General features: G+C 37.8%; 1 protein-coding gene across 2 annotated transcripts in view; it reads left to right on the top strand.

The window, feature by feature from the left end:
• Positions 1-1,781: 1,781 nt before the first annotated feature.
• Positions 1,782-15,608, top strand: part of RGS12 (regulator of G protein signaling 12) — a 79,710-nt gene continuing 65,883 nt past the window's right edge. For both annotated transcript variants that reach the window (XM_058023761.1, XM_058023762.1), the window contains exon 1: positions 1,782-3,653. In XM_058023761.1, coding sequence (XP_057879744.1) covers positions 1,797-3,653 — 1,857 coding nt within the window. In that variant the 5' untranslated portion in view covers positions 1,782-1,796. The remainder of the gene's footprint in view (positions 3,654-15,608) is intronic.

Below are 15,608 nucleotides of genomic sequence, written 5' to 3'. Positions count from 1 at the left end.
GTGGTTTCTTAAATTTGGTAATCAAGGAGTTCAAATGTAGATAAGTAATTAAGACTATAATTCTAAATTGTATTTAAGTTTTGGTTTGGTTTTTAATTGGTAAAACTTGTGAAGTAATTGCCTTGTTTGTTCTAAGCCAGGCAGAAATACTGTGAAAGTAGTGTGCTGTGGATCTAATCACATTCTGAGTGTGGGTTTTTTATTTTTTCTGTAGCTGAGAGCAATGTCAGTAGGATTTCTTGGTCATTTTGACCATGCAAGTAGTGAGTGGGACGCCACTAATTTACCACTTTAGATATGATAAAGAAATGTGTTGCCTCTGAGGGGATGTGTATTTATATCTTTCTGTGAATGTATTTATCTAAAATGTTGCCTGCATTTTGCCCAAATATGCAAGATACTTGCTTTCAAGTATGTTATACACTTTAAGTATGTTACAATGTGACTGAGTTAAGGATAAGCCTGTGGACCAACTCAGAGTAATTACTGTCAGATTAGTTCTCACTTGCTCAGATGGAGTTTATTGCAGTTTCATGTAGCTGTAGTCCCATGGGTTTTTCTGTCAGTCATCCTCCAGACCCTGGAAATGAGAATTCATATAGTGCAACAAGGAGATAGTTTCAAAAGTTGAACAAGTTGTCATTTCTTTTATTTGTATTAGTCATTTTCATGCATTTTAACCTGCTTAGTGGGGGAAACCTCTCTAAAACAATGGAATTTGCTCAAGTATATTTAGAACAAGACATCCAGACTTCAGTGCTGACACTAAAATGTAGTGAAATATTCTACTTCTTGCTGTTCATACAAAGCTGTTATATGTTAATTGCAAAGTCATGTCTAGATTAATGCTGGCAGCATGTGTCTTTTTCACTCCTTTTTTTTTCTTTTATTTTTGAATGTTTAAGCTAAAGTAAAACATATGAGTGTTGGAATGATGGTCTGAAATGCATTTTTACAGTGTTAGCTATCTGACAAATTGTTTTGAGTAGATTAATTGATGGGTGTAACAGTAAATCTGATCTTGGATCCCTTTGGTCTGATACATGACTGAATGCCCACTTGTCATTGCATATGTAAGTGAAATGTATGTAAGGAAGTTGGTCAGATACTTATTTTGAGCTGTCTTTACAGTCAGTGGAGAGATACAGGCAACTTTAGGGGTAATTAATCCCTTTTACATGATACATGTGGTACCTGTTTCTGTATGCTGTGTAAAGGGGGTGAGGTACAGCTGAGTAGATGAGCGTGAGCTCTCATTTTTGTTTTGCTGGGAAAAGATGTATGAGCTTAAATAAGGATTTTCTCTATGCTGTAAAATGCAGTGGTAGTATAATGATGCAGTGAGCCAGAAGGAAATTGAATAATAAGCAATGGGGGGGAGTTGGGGGAAGACATAACATGCTTAGTATAAAAAACACTGACTGTACATCAAAAGACTTGGATCCTGTTCTTTGCCATTCTGTCACGTTGTCATCTTGGACAGCCACTTTCTTTACATTTGCAACTCCTTTCTTATCACTAAAATGAACACCGTGGTACCTGTTCTTTTCAAACTGTTCTGAGTGTTTTGTTAATTCTCTGGCAATAGTTTTTGGTTAGTTCACTAGCAATTTTTTCTCAACAGTAAAAGGAATACTTGGTGCTAAAAGACCGGAAATATGATGAGAATTAAAATGTCCTTTCTTTCTTTCTTTCTTTAGATCTTCATCAGATGGAGTGATACTCTTGAAACATGACAAAAAACTGGACTAAATAAAAGTTTTCCTATTTTAGGAAAAAAAAAAAAAAAGTCCAAAATGTACAGACCAGGAGAGACGGTCAAACATCGCCTCAACATGCACGCTCCTCCACGGATAAGAAGCGTGGAAGTTGCTCGAGGAAGAGCAGGTTATGGCTTTACCCTTTCGGGACAAGCCCCTTGTGTTCTTAGTTGTGTGATGAAAGGAAGCCCTGCAGATTATGTTGGACTTAAAGCAGGAGACCAGATATTTGCAGTTAATGAAATCAATGTGAAAAAAGCCTCTCATGAAGATGTAGTGAAACTTATAGGGAAATGTTCTGGAGTCCTGCACATGGTCATTGCTGAAGGGATGAGTCATATGGATTCATGTTCAAGCGATGAAGAAGTTGGTTTTTATGATGGGAAGGGGTGGCTGAAACCCAAACCTGACTCTAAAGCTCTGGGTATAAACAGAGCTGAGAAAGTTGTCGAAGAAATGCAGTCTGGTGGCATTTTCAACATGATTTTTGAGAATCCTGCTCTTTGTGCTGGAAACTCAGATAATTCTGCACCAAAACAAAGATCATTTCCAGTTTCTGCTGCTATGAAATTTGAAACTGGCAATGAAAATGTAAGCAATCCAAATATACTGTCAAAGGAAGAAATAGCCAAAGTTCTGAATGATGATTCAGTTTTTAGAATCGGACTGGAGAGTGCAGAAGACTTTGGGTTAGATGCAAGCATTTTGAATGTTGCCATGATTGTAGGTTACTTAGGCTCCATTGAACTTCCTTCAACAACTGCAAATTTGGAAACAGAGAGTTTGCAGGCCATTCGTGGGTGCATGAGACGTCTGCGGGCAGAGCAGAAAATCCATTCCCTGGTGATGATGAAGATAATGCATGACTGTATTCAGCTCTGCAGTGACAAATCAGGTGTTGTGGCAGAATATCCTGCAGAGAAACTGGCATTCAGTGCTGTTTGCCCGGATGATAGAAGATTCTTTGGCCTAGTTACAATGCAGACAAATGATGATGCAAGCTTGGCTCAGGAAGATGAAGGGGTCCTGAGGACATCTTGCCATGTTTTTATGGTGGATCCTGAATTATTTCATCATAAAATTCACCAGGGTATAGCAAGACGTTTTGGACTGGAATGTACAGCAGATCCAGATACCAATGGCTGTCTGGAGTTTCCAACATCCTCTCTCCCTGTCCTGCAGTTTATTTCTGTCCTGTACAGGGATATGGGGGAGCTGATAGAGGGAATGCGTGCAAGGGCTTTCCTCGATGGTGATGCAGATGCTCATCAGAATAATAGTACCAGCAGTAACAGTGACAGTGGGATTGGAAATTTCAACCAAGAAGAAAAGAATAATAGAGTTCTGGTGGTTGATTTGGGGACCAATCCAAGTAAACACATTCCTAGCAGCATATGGGAGAATCCAGTAGGAAGGGGACAAAATCAGCCTGCTTCCCATTGGAATGGCTTCTGTCATGAGCAGGAGGGAAACATCCCTTTGGAAGTAGTTCAGAACGATAAGTCCCAAAATGTTAGCAAGCACTTGAGCCCTTCTGCTCGTATTGAAGTTCCATTGGTTTCCTCCCGAAATTCAGTGCCCCCGTCCAAGAAAAACGCTGCAGGGCTGGGCAATCAGAGGTGGCTGCCTGTGCACGTTTTGCAGGAGTGGCAGCATGGCAATGCCAGCGACCAGGAGTCCTACACAGACTCCACAGATGGCTGGTCCAGTGTGAACTGCGGCACCCTGCCTCCCCCAATGAGTAAGATTCCAGCTGACAGGTACAGGGTCGATGGCAGCTTTGGTCAGCCACAGCTAAAATCTCACAAAAGTGAATGGTCCAAGAAGATGTTCTGCATTCAGAACAAATTTGGCCCTCCACACAGTATCAGGAAATCTAAAGAAGATAAAAAGGTAAGAACATGCTGGTGTTGGTTCTTAACAGTATCAAAAAACCCCACACCCAAACCCATCTGCCTATGGTACTTTTGCACAGTAATATTTGCATATTAAAATTGAAAGGTGTATTATATAATTTACAAAATTTCAGATGAAGAAAATAATACCTTCCGCTCTCGTCTGCAGAGGCGTTTCATATTCCTCTTTAATTGAGTGCAGCTCTGGAATTGTACTTCTGCTGGAAGTGCTGTCTGTTAGGGCTTTCTCACTTTTCTTCTTGCCTCTTCATTGTTTCCAAATGTCTCAGTGGCACTGAAATGAAAAGGAGACATGACATTTTAGCAACTTCAGTTTCTTCTGACCTTCAGCTGCAAAAGAATGGAAAGAGTCTGCATCTTTAGTCTGGTTCCTTTTTGTAGAAGGCTGGCTTGCAAATGTTGTTATTTTACTGCCATCTATTTTTATAGAGATGTAGTCTAATCATTAGTCAGAAACCTGGATTATATACTTTTAAGTGAATAAGACTGTTTCATTACAAACTTCACTCCAGCAAACCTCTCAATACAAGTAGCATTAAAAACCAACATAAAAAATGAGTAGTGGTAGGTCACAAATCTAACATTCTGCCAGCAAGCCTCTAATTCAAATTTTATTCCAAATTACTGTTTCTTCTTGTTTTGTCTACTGTTAGACAAAATGAGGAGAGTTAAAAAACAAAACAAGGTGTGGGAAGAGTATTCAGGATGATTACATACCCTTTGTGACACACACATTTTGCTGTCGAGGGAGCTAATCTCAGGGGAGTCTGTTGTTGATAACTAGAATTCTGGTAAAGTGGAGGCCATTGTTCTGATACTGAAAGGATCAGCAGCAGTTCTGTATCTGAAATGTTTGCTGACTCCAGGGAAATACAGAATCTTATACTCCAAATTAGCCTTCGGGAAACTTTGTCATTCCAGGCTTAGTGTTCACCTTAACAATACACCAGTGTATAACTATTACATCTGCTAGTTTGTTTGTTTTTATTTTCAGCACAAAAAGCATAAAAAAGACTGTATGTGAAAGTTTTGTGTATTGCTGGTATTATTGTTTCAGATGTCCATTATGCTATCCAAATCCGTTTTGAAAAAAAATGTGGTTTTTTCCTCACTTCATTAAAAATATACAACCACTGATCAAGTGGATGACAGTGGAGGTTCATTAGTTGTTTCATACTGTAAGAAACAAAACCTTTCTGGGGATTAGGTTGCAGAATTTAAGAGCATTTTGAGTTTGGTGTGGAAAGAGAGGATATTTTTTATTGCTTTTCCTGCATTGTAAAGCAAGCAGCTTTTGTCTATGTTCTATTGTATGCTTTTTGTGCTGAAAAGAAAAAGAAATAAATTAGTATGTATAATAGTTATACACTAGTGTATTGTTAAGGTAAATGCTGCTACAGGCAGCGATGTTTTCCGGAGCCACAATAAAATTAAATTTCAAGTGTTCTTAAATTCAATGTGATTCACACTTTCAAAAAGTGTGAATCAAAAGCTAAACAGCTAAACAGAAACATTAAATTTGTAAACACTGCCCACCCAAACCACTTAAGACTTAATTCTATCTGCTGCCCTGAAGTCTTTGCTGGTGGACCAAGGAAAAGTCCTCTTTATGTTCAGCGCCTGGTGCAGGTGCATGGTGGATGTTGGTCCCAAGTGTTGCATTGGATGCTGCTGAAATTCCCTCAGGGTCTCTGTAATAAGTTTGTGTCTGCAGTGTTGTCCACTACAGTAATATGGATTAGATGTTTTTCAGAAACACTTATTTCATGGAAGTCAAGATTATACTAATTAAAATCTCATAGCAAATTTTACACTTTGAGATGAAAGATGCTCTACATTTGGCTAAAGAGTAGTAATATTTCACCTACTGTATCATTCAGATCATCATAAGCCAACACTAAGTATGTCAATCTTCCCTTTTGAGTCTATCTGATAATAAAATAGGCATTCTGTTCTTTGATTAATGACAAATTTGTTTGCAAGACACATTTAAAATGTTCCTACACGGCTTTAGCATTTAATCTCTTCATTAAAGTTACAGACCCTCTTTTGCATTTTAATTTTATTTTTCAGTATTATTGAAGGCTGTTGAAACTGATGAGAAAAGCTCATAAAGAATATTTGGAGTAATTCACAGAGATGAAGTTGTACAATGTTCTCATCTTAAATCTCTCATGTAAATGATCAGAGGATGTTATTACTGATTATCATACCTCTGTTCTTCAGGTGCTGAAGAAATAGGGAAAATCTGTATTTGCATCTTAGAGCCCTCGTTCATTTTCATAAGAGAGAAATTCAGATTTTTTATTATTTTGTGTCAAGGGATGAGGTGAAACTGCCCATTCCAAACCATTATTCAGGTGGGTTAGCTCCTGTGTTCCAGAAAATTACATGTTCTCAACTTCCTGTGACCTTTTTAAGTGGTAAGGATTTATTTTACATAGCTTGCTCAGACTCATTCCAGTCACAGAATAAAGTGTATAAAGTGGCCTCATAGGATTACATTAATATTTTTACAACCTGGTGGCTGAGTCTAAATGCTGTCTTCATTTGGCAGAACAGCACTTTAATTGCTTTTGTCTTTTACATCAATACTGAAGGTAAAACATCCTATGACAGGGAATGTAGAAGCTGCTAGAGGGAGAAAAGGTTAGCAGAGGTAGAGGTGCTTGTGATGCACTCTGATTCCATATGAAACACTGTCTTCTTCAGAATTTTCATCACACATGAATTCCTGGATGCAATTCTGCTCTAGCAGAGCTGCTGTGCACATAAACAGTGATGACCACAGCATGTAATTCTGAAAAATATGCTGTACTGTACAATGCTAGTGGGGGGTAAGATGGGCATAAACTGCTTCCAGATTTTATGGCTGCACTTACAAAACATTTGTGAATTGTACAGCACGCAAGAGCAGATGTGAGAAAGTGTAAGTGAACATATCTATTTAAAATTGCACTCTCAAAACTGAGCCTGGGAAGTGCTTCTTGTGAGTAGGAATAGATATGGCATTTCAGACCTCTGTTGCAAGCAAGTAAGCACATTCTTTGAGCTGTGTTTCCCCTCCAGTGATGGTGTTTTCAGCTCACAGACTAGAATTGTGATTAATTTTATGATAATTGTCAAACCCACTTTTAAAATACTAATTTTCTCTATATGGTGTTTTAAAATTCAATATAAGTGTGAATCGTAGAAAATAGTTTAAAATGCCTAATTTTGTTGTTAGTGGACACCATGAGGTTTCTTGTTTTCTTTAAAATGTAATTATGAATTATTGCCAAGTTACTGAACACATGCTTTCGCAATTGCTGTATTTAGTTTTTTTTCTAAAACCTTTTAAAAAGATTTTTGTGCATGGCAAGAGAAGAACTAAACCAGGGATATTTGGTTCTAGTCCACCTCTTTTGACTGAGACCTACCAGAAGATATCTCTGGCCCTGTGCACCTCTCATATTGTTCCCTGTACTGAACTTCACGTTTCTTGAAAGTGTCATGTGAACAGATTTCTGTTGAAGAAATTAGACAAGGAGAATTTCTGTTGAAGAAATGAGACCATCAATATTCTAATGAGAATTTTTTGGTGGCATCCATGTCTTCTGTAGGTCTTAGATGAAAACAAGCAAGGAGAGGCCTGATGATGTTGCTGAAAAGGCAAATCATGGAAGGCAAGGTGTCTTTTAATCTGAGAACAATTGAGGAAGATTTCTGGTGACAATGAGCTTCTAAATTGCTCTAAGATTGATGCTGGGTAGGGGTTGGGTATGCTCTGCTGAGGTCTGTGAGACAACATGAGCAGCCTGGTTATGGTTTAAATTGAAATGGAATAGTTCCTGCTTTTTTGTTTGCAATTCCAGCTGCACTGTCCTGCCTTTGCTGTTGCATTGCTCTTTGCACCTTCTTTAGCATCCCACTAAGTTCCAGTCACTCACCTACTCGCTGTGTGCATGATTTTTGGGTGACACAAGTGCAAAGCACCATAAGCAATCTGAAAACATCAGGGGATGTTGGAATTGGCAGGGGACTTGAGAAATTGCTGAGCAGGGAAGCATTCCTTTCCCTCTAGACTAAATTAATATAAATATGTTTGATTTTGTTCAACCCTCACTCTCTGTTTTCAGGCTAGTGCCTGGCCAAAAATATGTCTACCCATTACTGTTTTAAATTAAGTTCTACTGGGAAAATACTCCCTTTTCCACTGGAAAGCCTTAGAACAGTCAGTTTAGTCCTTGAGTTCTCTCTCCATAAGGACAGAATCCTAGGCATTGACCTCTCACCATTCTCTTTTTAAAAAAAGAAAGTCTGTTTTAATAGTGTGGCAGTGAGTATAACATTGAGATCAAAAGAGGTTTTACAACCCGAGCCTGATAACTGGCATTTGGGTCCTAGGTTTATTCCAAGTGAATATGACAAATCTATTGAAATGTAATTAAAAAGCTTTTTAAAATTTTGGGTATTGGCTTTTAGAAATCCTTTACTGTTTCACACTTATTATACTTCTCTCTCGATCACATTATTGTTTGTGCTGATGAAAAATGTCAATTTGTAGTTGGATCCTATTTGCAGATCTTAAAAGAAGACAAAATAGAAAATCTTATTTCATGAGACTCATTGGACAATAGTATTGCAGATGTGTGGGGTTTTTTAAAGTTGATACATATATGTACAAAATATTTCAACTGCTTGGTAACCTTCATAATTTCAGCTCCTGAAAATATTGTTAAAATGTAGAAGAGAGAAGATAGGCAAGGTGTACTATGGAGTTCACTAAGGCATCTTTCCCTGCTAATCTAGTTCATGGGCAACTATTTTTATTCCTCTGCTCTGTTCAGAAGTTTAACTGTAAATACTTTAGAGTTGTCTTTGTTTCCAAAGCAAGTGTTACTGAAAAAGATATGCTGTTCAAGTTAAAAATTATTTTTCTTTTTGGTGATGAAAATCTGTAATTTGCTTCAGATCCAAGAGTTGCAGTTTTTTACTGTTGGTAACTGGTTGGTGAACTGACTGCAAAGCAGATATTTTAGATGCAGAGACAATGTTGGCAAAGCTTTGTGGTTCCCATATTTGTTTTTTTGTTGTATAATTACATGTTTTTTTCTCTTTCCTTTAGAATTCTGTTTGCTCACTAGCTTAAATTGTTCCACCACAGCTGTTTTTGAAGCAGAATTAATGGCAGCTGGATTGCTATTCTTATGCAGTACAATTTAATGTTAACTTTTGGATTTGAGATCTACCTCTATACCTTAAAGAGAACTCAAGAAAAATCCCAAACAGCAAGCTAGATCTGAGAATGTGCTCATGTGAATTAATCTGCAAAGAGGCATCTGTAGGAAATAGGTCCTCTGCTTTTTGCTTAGAGAAAATGAAAAAGAATTAAATATTTAGTAATTCCATGCTGCCTTTTCATATGAATTGTAATATTCTAAAATGATTTTTAAAATGGTTCTAGGATCTTCAAAGTGTATAAAAAACCCAAATAATGCTGGCTGTGTTTCTTTGAAAAAGAAATTAGATACAAATCTGGACAGTAAATATCAGAGCGATGCTGACTTTTGTGAAATGTCCTCATTTCAAATTTATATACTAGAAATAAAAAATAATTTGTAAAAAATGCATGTAAAAAAATATTTAGCACAGAATGAATTGAAATAATGAAAAATGGCTTAATATTTATGTTTTAAACATAGAAGCTTTGAGATGGGAAATTATTAAGTTATTGTCTGTACTAAGAAGGATCTGAATTCCTTGCAGTTGAGAAGATTTAGAGGAGACAAAGAGTTGTAAAATACCAGTTTTTGACTAGACAAGAAATAGGGCCATATAGAATAAAGATCTTTAATTAATAAATATAAATATGGAATTGCTAAAACTTATGTGAACTTGTACTTTTGGCATTCCTGGTATCACTTGACTTATATATTCTGCAGTTTAATTAGTGTGGAAAGAAAACACCACATAATTGTACTTTCTGTGTAGTTTCATTTCATACCTGCTAATATTTATCCTGAGAAATACTAGCAGTCTTTCTCTCTACTTTCTCTTAGTGATATCATTTTTGTTTTAAACCTTAATCATCAATTCCTTACTTTCCAATCAGAAGTCAGCTCAGTCTTATCCTTTCCAAAAGCTTTTTCATAATTTTAATATAATTGGTTGCTGTAATTTTATTTTTGAGATGGGTTACCAGAGTTATAAGCGGTTTTAAAAATGTGTGGACAGACGATGTATTCATACGGCTTATTTCTTGTTTGTTTGATCTTTAATTTTTTTTTTCTTTTATGATGATTCCTGGTCAGAGTTTTGATTGTTAATGATTATTTGGCTATACTGAATTAATGCTCCCAGCTAATGGCTACCTAATGTTCAAGATGATTTGAAACTAGTTGTTATGTCCTTTTTGTGTATTTTTCTTCACATTTTCCCCTAGTATAGTAAGGTCTTTCTGTGCTTCTGCAATTTCCAACTACCAACTTCCAACTTATTGAAGATACTTTTATCTAGTTTTACTGAGAAAATGATCTTACTTTTTCATATGCATAAATAACATCGACATTTGTGGTTTTTTTTTTTTTTTTTTTTTTTTTTTTTTTTTTTGGTTTTTTTTTTGTGGTTTTTTTTTTTTTTCTTTCTTGAAAAGGGATGAGGATGGTACGGAAGTGTAGATGGGTCAATGTTTTATGCCTAATATCCTTAGTACAGGAGACAAGCATTCAATTTCATTTACTTGGATGTTCATGTCAGGACAGTCTCTTTTCTGTGTCTTCCTGGAGTCCCTATAGATCTTATTTGAAATCTTGCAACATTCTTCATTGTATCATGGGCCAAACTGGGATTTAAAATGCCACTGTAATGATTAGAAGGGAGTGAAATGTGTTATTATCATCTGAGCAGCAAAGAAGTATTCTTAAAAGTCGTCAAATCTGTTGATCAGCACTGGAGAATGTAGCATTGGAATTCTTTGTCGTCCTGGTGTACCCCAACAACAACAACAACAAAAAAGGTAATTAGAGTGTAATTAAAGCCTGCAGAAAAGCTGACACTAAAGTTTGAATGATGATAGACCCATTTAATTAACCCTTTGTCATCTAACTGGGTTTTGTGAGGTGCTGTCCCTCCATGATGGTGACACAAGTGCAGGGCAGCCTGAAGGGTGTCCCTTCATTCTGGCTTTGTCCATAGCACCTGGAGCTCTCTGTGTGAGCACAGACACACCTGGAGCTCTGTGTGTGAGCACAGACACACCTGGAGCCCTGTGTGTGAGCACAGACACACCTGGAGCTCTCTCTGTGAGCACAGACACACCTGGAGCCCTCTCTGTGAGCACAGACACACCTGGAGCCCTCTCTGTCAGCACAGACACACCTGGAGCTCTCTCTGTGAGCACAGACACACCTGGAGCTCTGTGTGTGAGCACAGACACACCTGGAGCCCTCTGTGTCAGCACAGACACTCCTGGAGCCCTGTGTGTGAGCACAGACACACCTGGAGCCCTCTCTGTGAGCACAGACACACCTGGAGCTCTGTGTGTGTGAGCACAGACACACCTGGAGCCCTGTGTGTGAGCACAGACACACCTGGAGCCCTCTGTGTGAGCACAGACACACCTGGAGCTCTGTGTGTGTGAGCACAGACACACCTGGAGCCCTGTGTGTGAGCACAGACACACCTGGAGCCCTGTGCTCACCACTTGTTGCTTCCTGGAGAGCTCAGGGGATGAAGTCACAGCCAGCTCTGTTCCCAGCTCCCCCCAGATTCCTTTATCTCTTTCAGAACACAAGAAATCCTTACCCAGCATCTCCCATATTTCAGTCTCTCCTGTTGTCAGACCCTCCTTTTACAGAACTCTGAGTTTCAGTGTCAGTTTGGGTGGGGGGCACGTGGTGCTGGCACATGAGGGGCAAAGGGGGGTCAGGACCTGCTCTGCTCCAGAAGGACACTCAGGGGAGTGGATGCTGAGGATGGGAATGGACAGGAGAGGAGCACAAAGCCACACAGTCCAGATCAGCATTGGAGACTACTATAGATGGAGGAATAATATTTATATCAGCTGCTTTTTTTTTTTTTCTGTGATCCTTTCATTAATTTTTGCAATTTTGTGTGCATCCCTGTTTCCCATCCCTTTTCAGAAAGGTCTAAATCAGGAACTTTCTTTCTGAAGTCTTAAACCTCCATTCTTTATAAAGATGAACTGCCAGTCCAGACTGACCTTCTGCTGAGGGGCTCAACAGCCAGGATTAAATTCAGTAAATTTTGAATATCCATAGAAGTTTCAAATTATATGGTCAGTGTATCTGGGCTCCAAAGTGTTATGCACTTCACCACACAAAGTCACAGAATCAAACCTAAAAACAGTGGGAGTTTTTAAAAGCTTCAAGAGCTGGAAATAGGACACATTAAAATTTGGTGATTTTATAGTTAGTATGATTAAGTTCTGTGACACATAGAACATACCAAATTCTGTTGAGCTCCTTAAATTGAGGCAAGCAGTTCTGTGTGACCATTCTAGCATGTGCATGGTCCTTTGTATTCTCTTAAATGGCCAGGACATAGGGTAGTGTACTTATTCTACCTGAACTGGAGGAAAAACATTTTCTATGAAAATTAGTGCACACTGGTAATGATGCTTTTGTCTTAGAGCTCCTAGAACTTTCTTCATCACATTAAATTACTTTCTTATGTTTTTTTAATAATTTAAACTTTTATAACTATTTTGCTCAATCTTGTGAGATTAACTTTTTGTTGTGAAACAGTTTTGAAAGCATAGTTATATAAATGTAGATGATCAGGCTTTTTACACATTTTTGATTAGCTTCCCTTCTTATATTTTACCTTTCCTTCTTGCCTCTCTTCCACTGAGCAGGCAAACCCTCTGTCCCATCAGATTTAGTCCCTTTTAGTTTCCTAAACTTAAATTTAGTTTCCTCTCACGATCACAGACCATAATGTGTTTTCCATGAAAAGCTGTAAATTTGCTGGAAGCTGGCCTAAAGCCTCACAGTTTTTCTTTCTCCTTTTCTCCCCTTTCTGGATTCCTGCTGCCAGCTCACTGTATTTTTTTGTTGTCAGGGATGCCAGAACTCCTAACAAAAATTCCCCCCTTCCTGAGTCCCTTGTACTCCAGTAGCTGCCTGTCTCCTCCCTTGCTAACCCTTCCTGCACCTCCAGCTTTAGAACTGGTACCAGAGGAGAGGAAATCTATTAGTGATACCCTGACAATAACTGCAGAGAGGCACAAAGATTATTTAGCACAAAATGGAAATTTCAGGTTCGTGCATTTGTTGCAAAGTTATAATACTGGATAAATGCATTTGCTGGGAGATGAAGGAGCACAGCACAGCTTGTGCTATAGCTGGTAATTCCTTTAAGCTAATTGAAGATGTTTTCTGAAGGGGTTTGGTTTCTTTGTGTTCTGAATAATTGATCAAGTTTCATCAACTTTCTTCTGTGCACTCAGGCTCCAGGTTACAGCCACATACTGGCTGTCATAGTTTCACGTTGCATTTCTTTGGTAGTTCCAGCTTGAAAGAGTTCCTGTGGTGCTCAGGCCAGAGTTGGCAGTGAATATCATGAGTTATGCTGGCATGACTGTCTGTGGATCTGCCTTGGGAACAGGATTATTTAATCTTGTAAACTCTAGTTTACTGTTAGTGGAGATGAGGGCACAGCCTGCTGAATTTGTGAGGAGAGGTCAGGGGTGCATGCAAAACCCTTAAGCTGCCAAAAATCTTATATGGAACTGCTGCCTAACTTGTTTATCTGTTAAAAATACTTTTAAGAGCCTATCCTTTTTTTGTTCTATCTTTAAATAATTAGATATTATAGATAATAATTGTGCAAATCATCTTATATTGGAACCTTTTTATTCTTTCTGTCCGTCTGTCTGCAGTCACACGAGTCACATCCTTCTTCACTCCCTCTGCCTTGCTAATAAATGAAGGACAATGTTTTCTGCCTTTTCATTTGTACTTTTCTTGTACACCATTCTTGTTCTCAGAAAGAAACCATTCTCACTTAGACACTTCACAAAATGCTGCTATATCAGTCCTCCTCTGGTGACCTGTTTTCAGTGCTCTCCTTGTCATATTTGCACTTGCCATTTCCTGTTTTCCTAAAAAAAAGGGTAATCTAGTAATTTATTAGAAAAAACTAAAGGACTCAGACACCATTTAATTGTCCTTATTTTCTTATGATTGTACATTTTACAGATATTTCAATCCATTCTAGTTTTTACTTTTTTATAAGAGTAGAAAAAGGAATGTATTTTTTTAGAGCATCAGTACCTTAATTCCTTTAATCCCTTGTTGTTTTTCCTCTCCATCTGCCAAATGATAACAGGGTAAAGGCTTTTAGAGATATGTTCTTTTATACTTTCACCATGATAGATAGTAGTGGCAGAGTGGCAAGTATCTGCATTGCAAATAGGAGAGGATGTATTGCTGTAGCACAGGCTTTTCACTGATCAACTTGTTTTCACAAATTTCTGTGCTTTTTGGTTGGCTTCTGGATTTCTGAAAGTTCTAAGGTGAAGGCACTTTGTAAAATGTCAGGTGAACTTCAGTTTCTAATTCTGTTCTCTGATAGAATTTCTTAGGTTTTCTTGACTATTTAGATATATTTAGAGTTTCACAGATTTAGCAACACTGTTTTTGGAAGAGAATATTTAAGGTAGCATAATAAACAGTTCTAGGGCTCATAGTCAATCTCTGTTAAAAAAAACCCAAACAACCCTGCAGCCTAATGTTCATGCAGCAAATGTCAGTGTTTTAGCTTGGCAGGTAACAGAGAATGTAGCAGCATTTTCATAGAGTGGTTTGGGTTGGGAGGGACCTTAAGATCATCTTGTTCCAAGCCCCATGCCACAGCCAGGGACACCTTTCACTGGACCAGGTTGCTCCAAACTGGCCATGTTTTTGGTCATACATGTATTGTTCTGAAATGGTTGTGAATAATTTAGTGGGTTTTAATATCTGTTTAATAGTGTAATAAAGGCTTTTAGAAGTACAAAGATTTCTTTATGTCTAGCAGACTGCAGAAATGACATTAATATCAGTCATTGCACTAACAATCTCTGTGTGCTCAAATACAGTGGATTTCTTTAGCTGTGCTGATTAGTACATTCTAGAAGTTTCAGTGGCTGTTTTCTGTTCAAGTCATGGATGCTTTTATTTCCAGCTCTTCACAGTCCCATGAAAAACATTTGCCAAAAAGGTGCTGTTTGCTTAAGATACGTGATTCTTTCCTTCTTTGTGTGCATGTGTGTATGCACAGCCATTTTTTTAACTGATCTGGAGAAGGAGGTCAGCCTTCATAGTCTGAATGTCTGGAATAGAGTCAAGAAAAGATGAAAAGGGAGACTTCCCAGGAAATTAAATACTTGTGAATTGCAGTCTTTTTTGGTTTTTTAGTAACGCCCTCCTTAATTTCCTAGATGATTAATTTGATTTTTGAGAGCAAGGAAGAGTTTTTTGTCAGTTGAAAATATTTTCTTAATTGCAGTTCTTATCCAGAGGGGTTGGGGAAATAGTTAGCTCAGTGCATTTTTCTATTTTGTAATCATTGCTTAAGCATTGTTTTATTCCCAGGGTCTCTTTTTTTCTTAACCTGTTGTTATCTTTACTGTTCCACCCAGGGCTCAGTAGTCAGTTTTGCATAACAATATAAAAAAACCATTCATAAAAAAATTGATTGGATACTAATTTACTCTCTCTTTTCTAATACCACACAATTTACAAGTTGTTTTTTTTTGCTCTGTCTCTTTCTCTTTGTTATGCTTCTGACCACAAATAGGTAAGCAGCATTTATTTCCAAAATGGGACATCTGGTGGTAATTAATCTTATCTAGAATCTGCTTCTCAGTGGAATTTAATTAGATTTATCTTTAGGCAGTTGGTTCCTGTTCCTTCAGTTTGTAGTGTTAATGTTTCAAAACATTTTT

This window comes from Melospiza georgiana, chromosome 5 (genome assembly GCF_028018845.1).
Source record: "Melospiza georgiana isolate bMelGeo1 chromosome 5, bMelGeo1.pri, whole genome shotgun sequence".
NCBI classification, from domain to species: Eukaryota; Metazoa; Chordata; class Aves; order Passeriformes; family Passerellidae; genus Melospiza; species Melospiza georgiana.
This window is presented reverse-complemented; position numbering and strand designations above follow the sequence as displayed.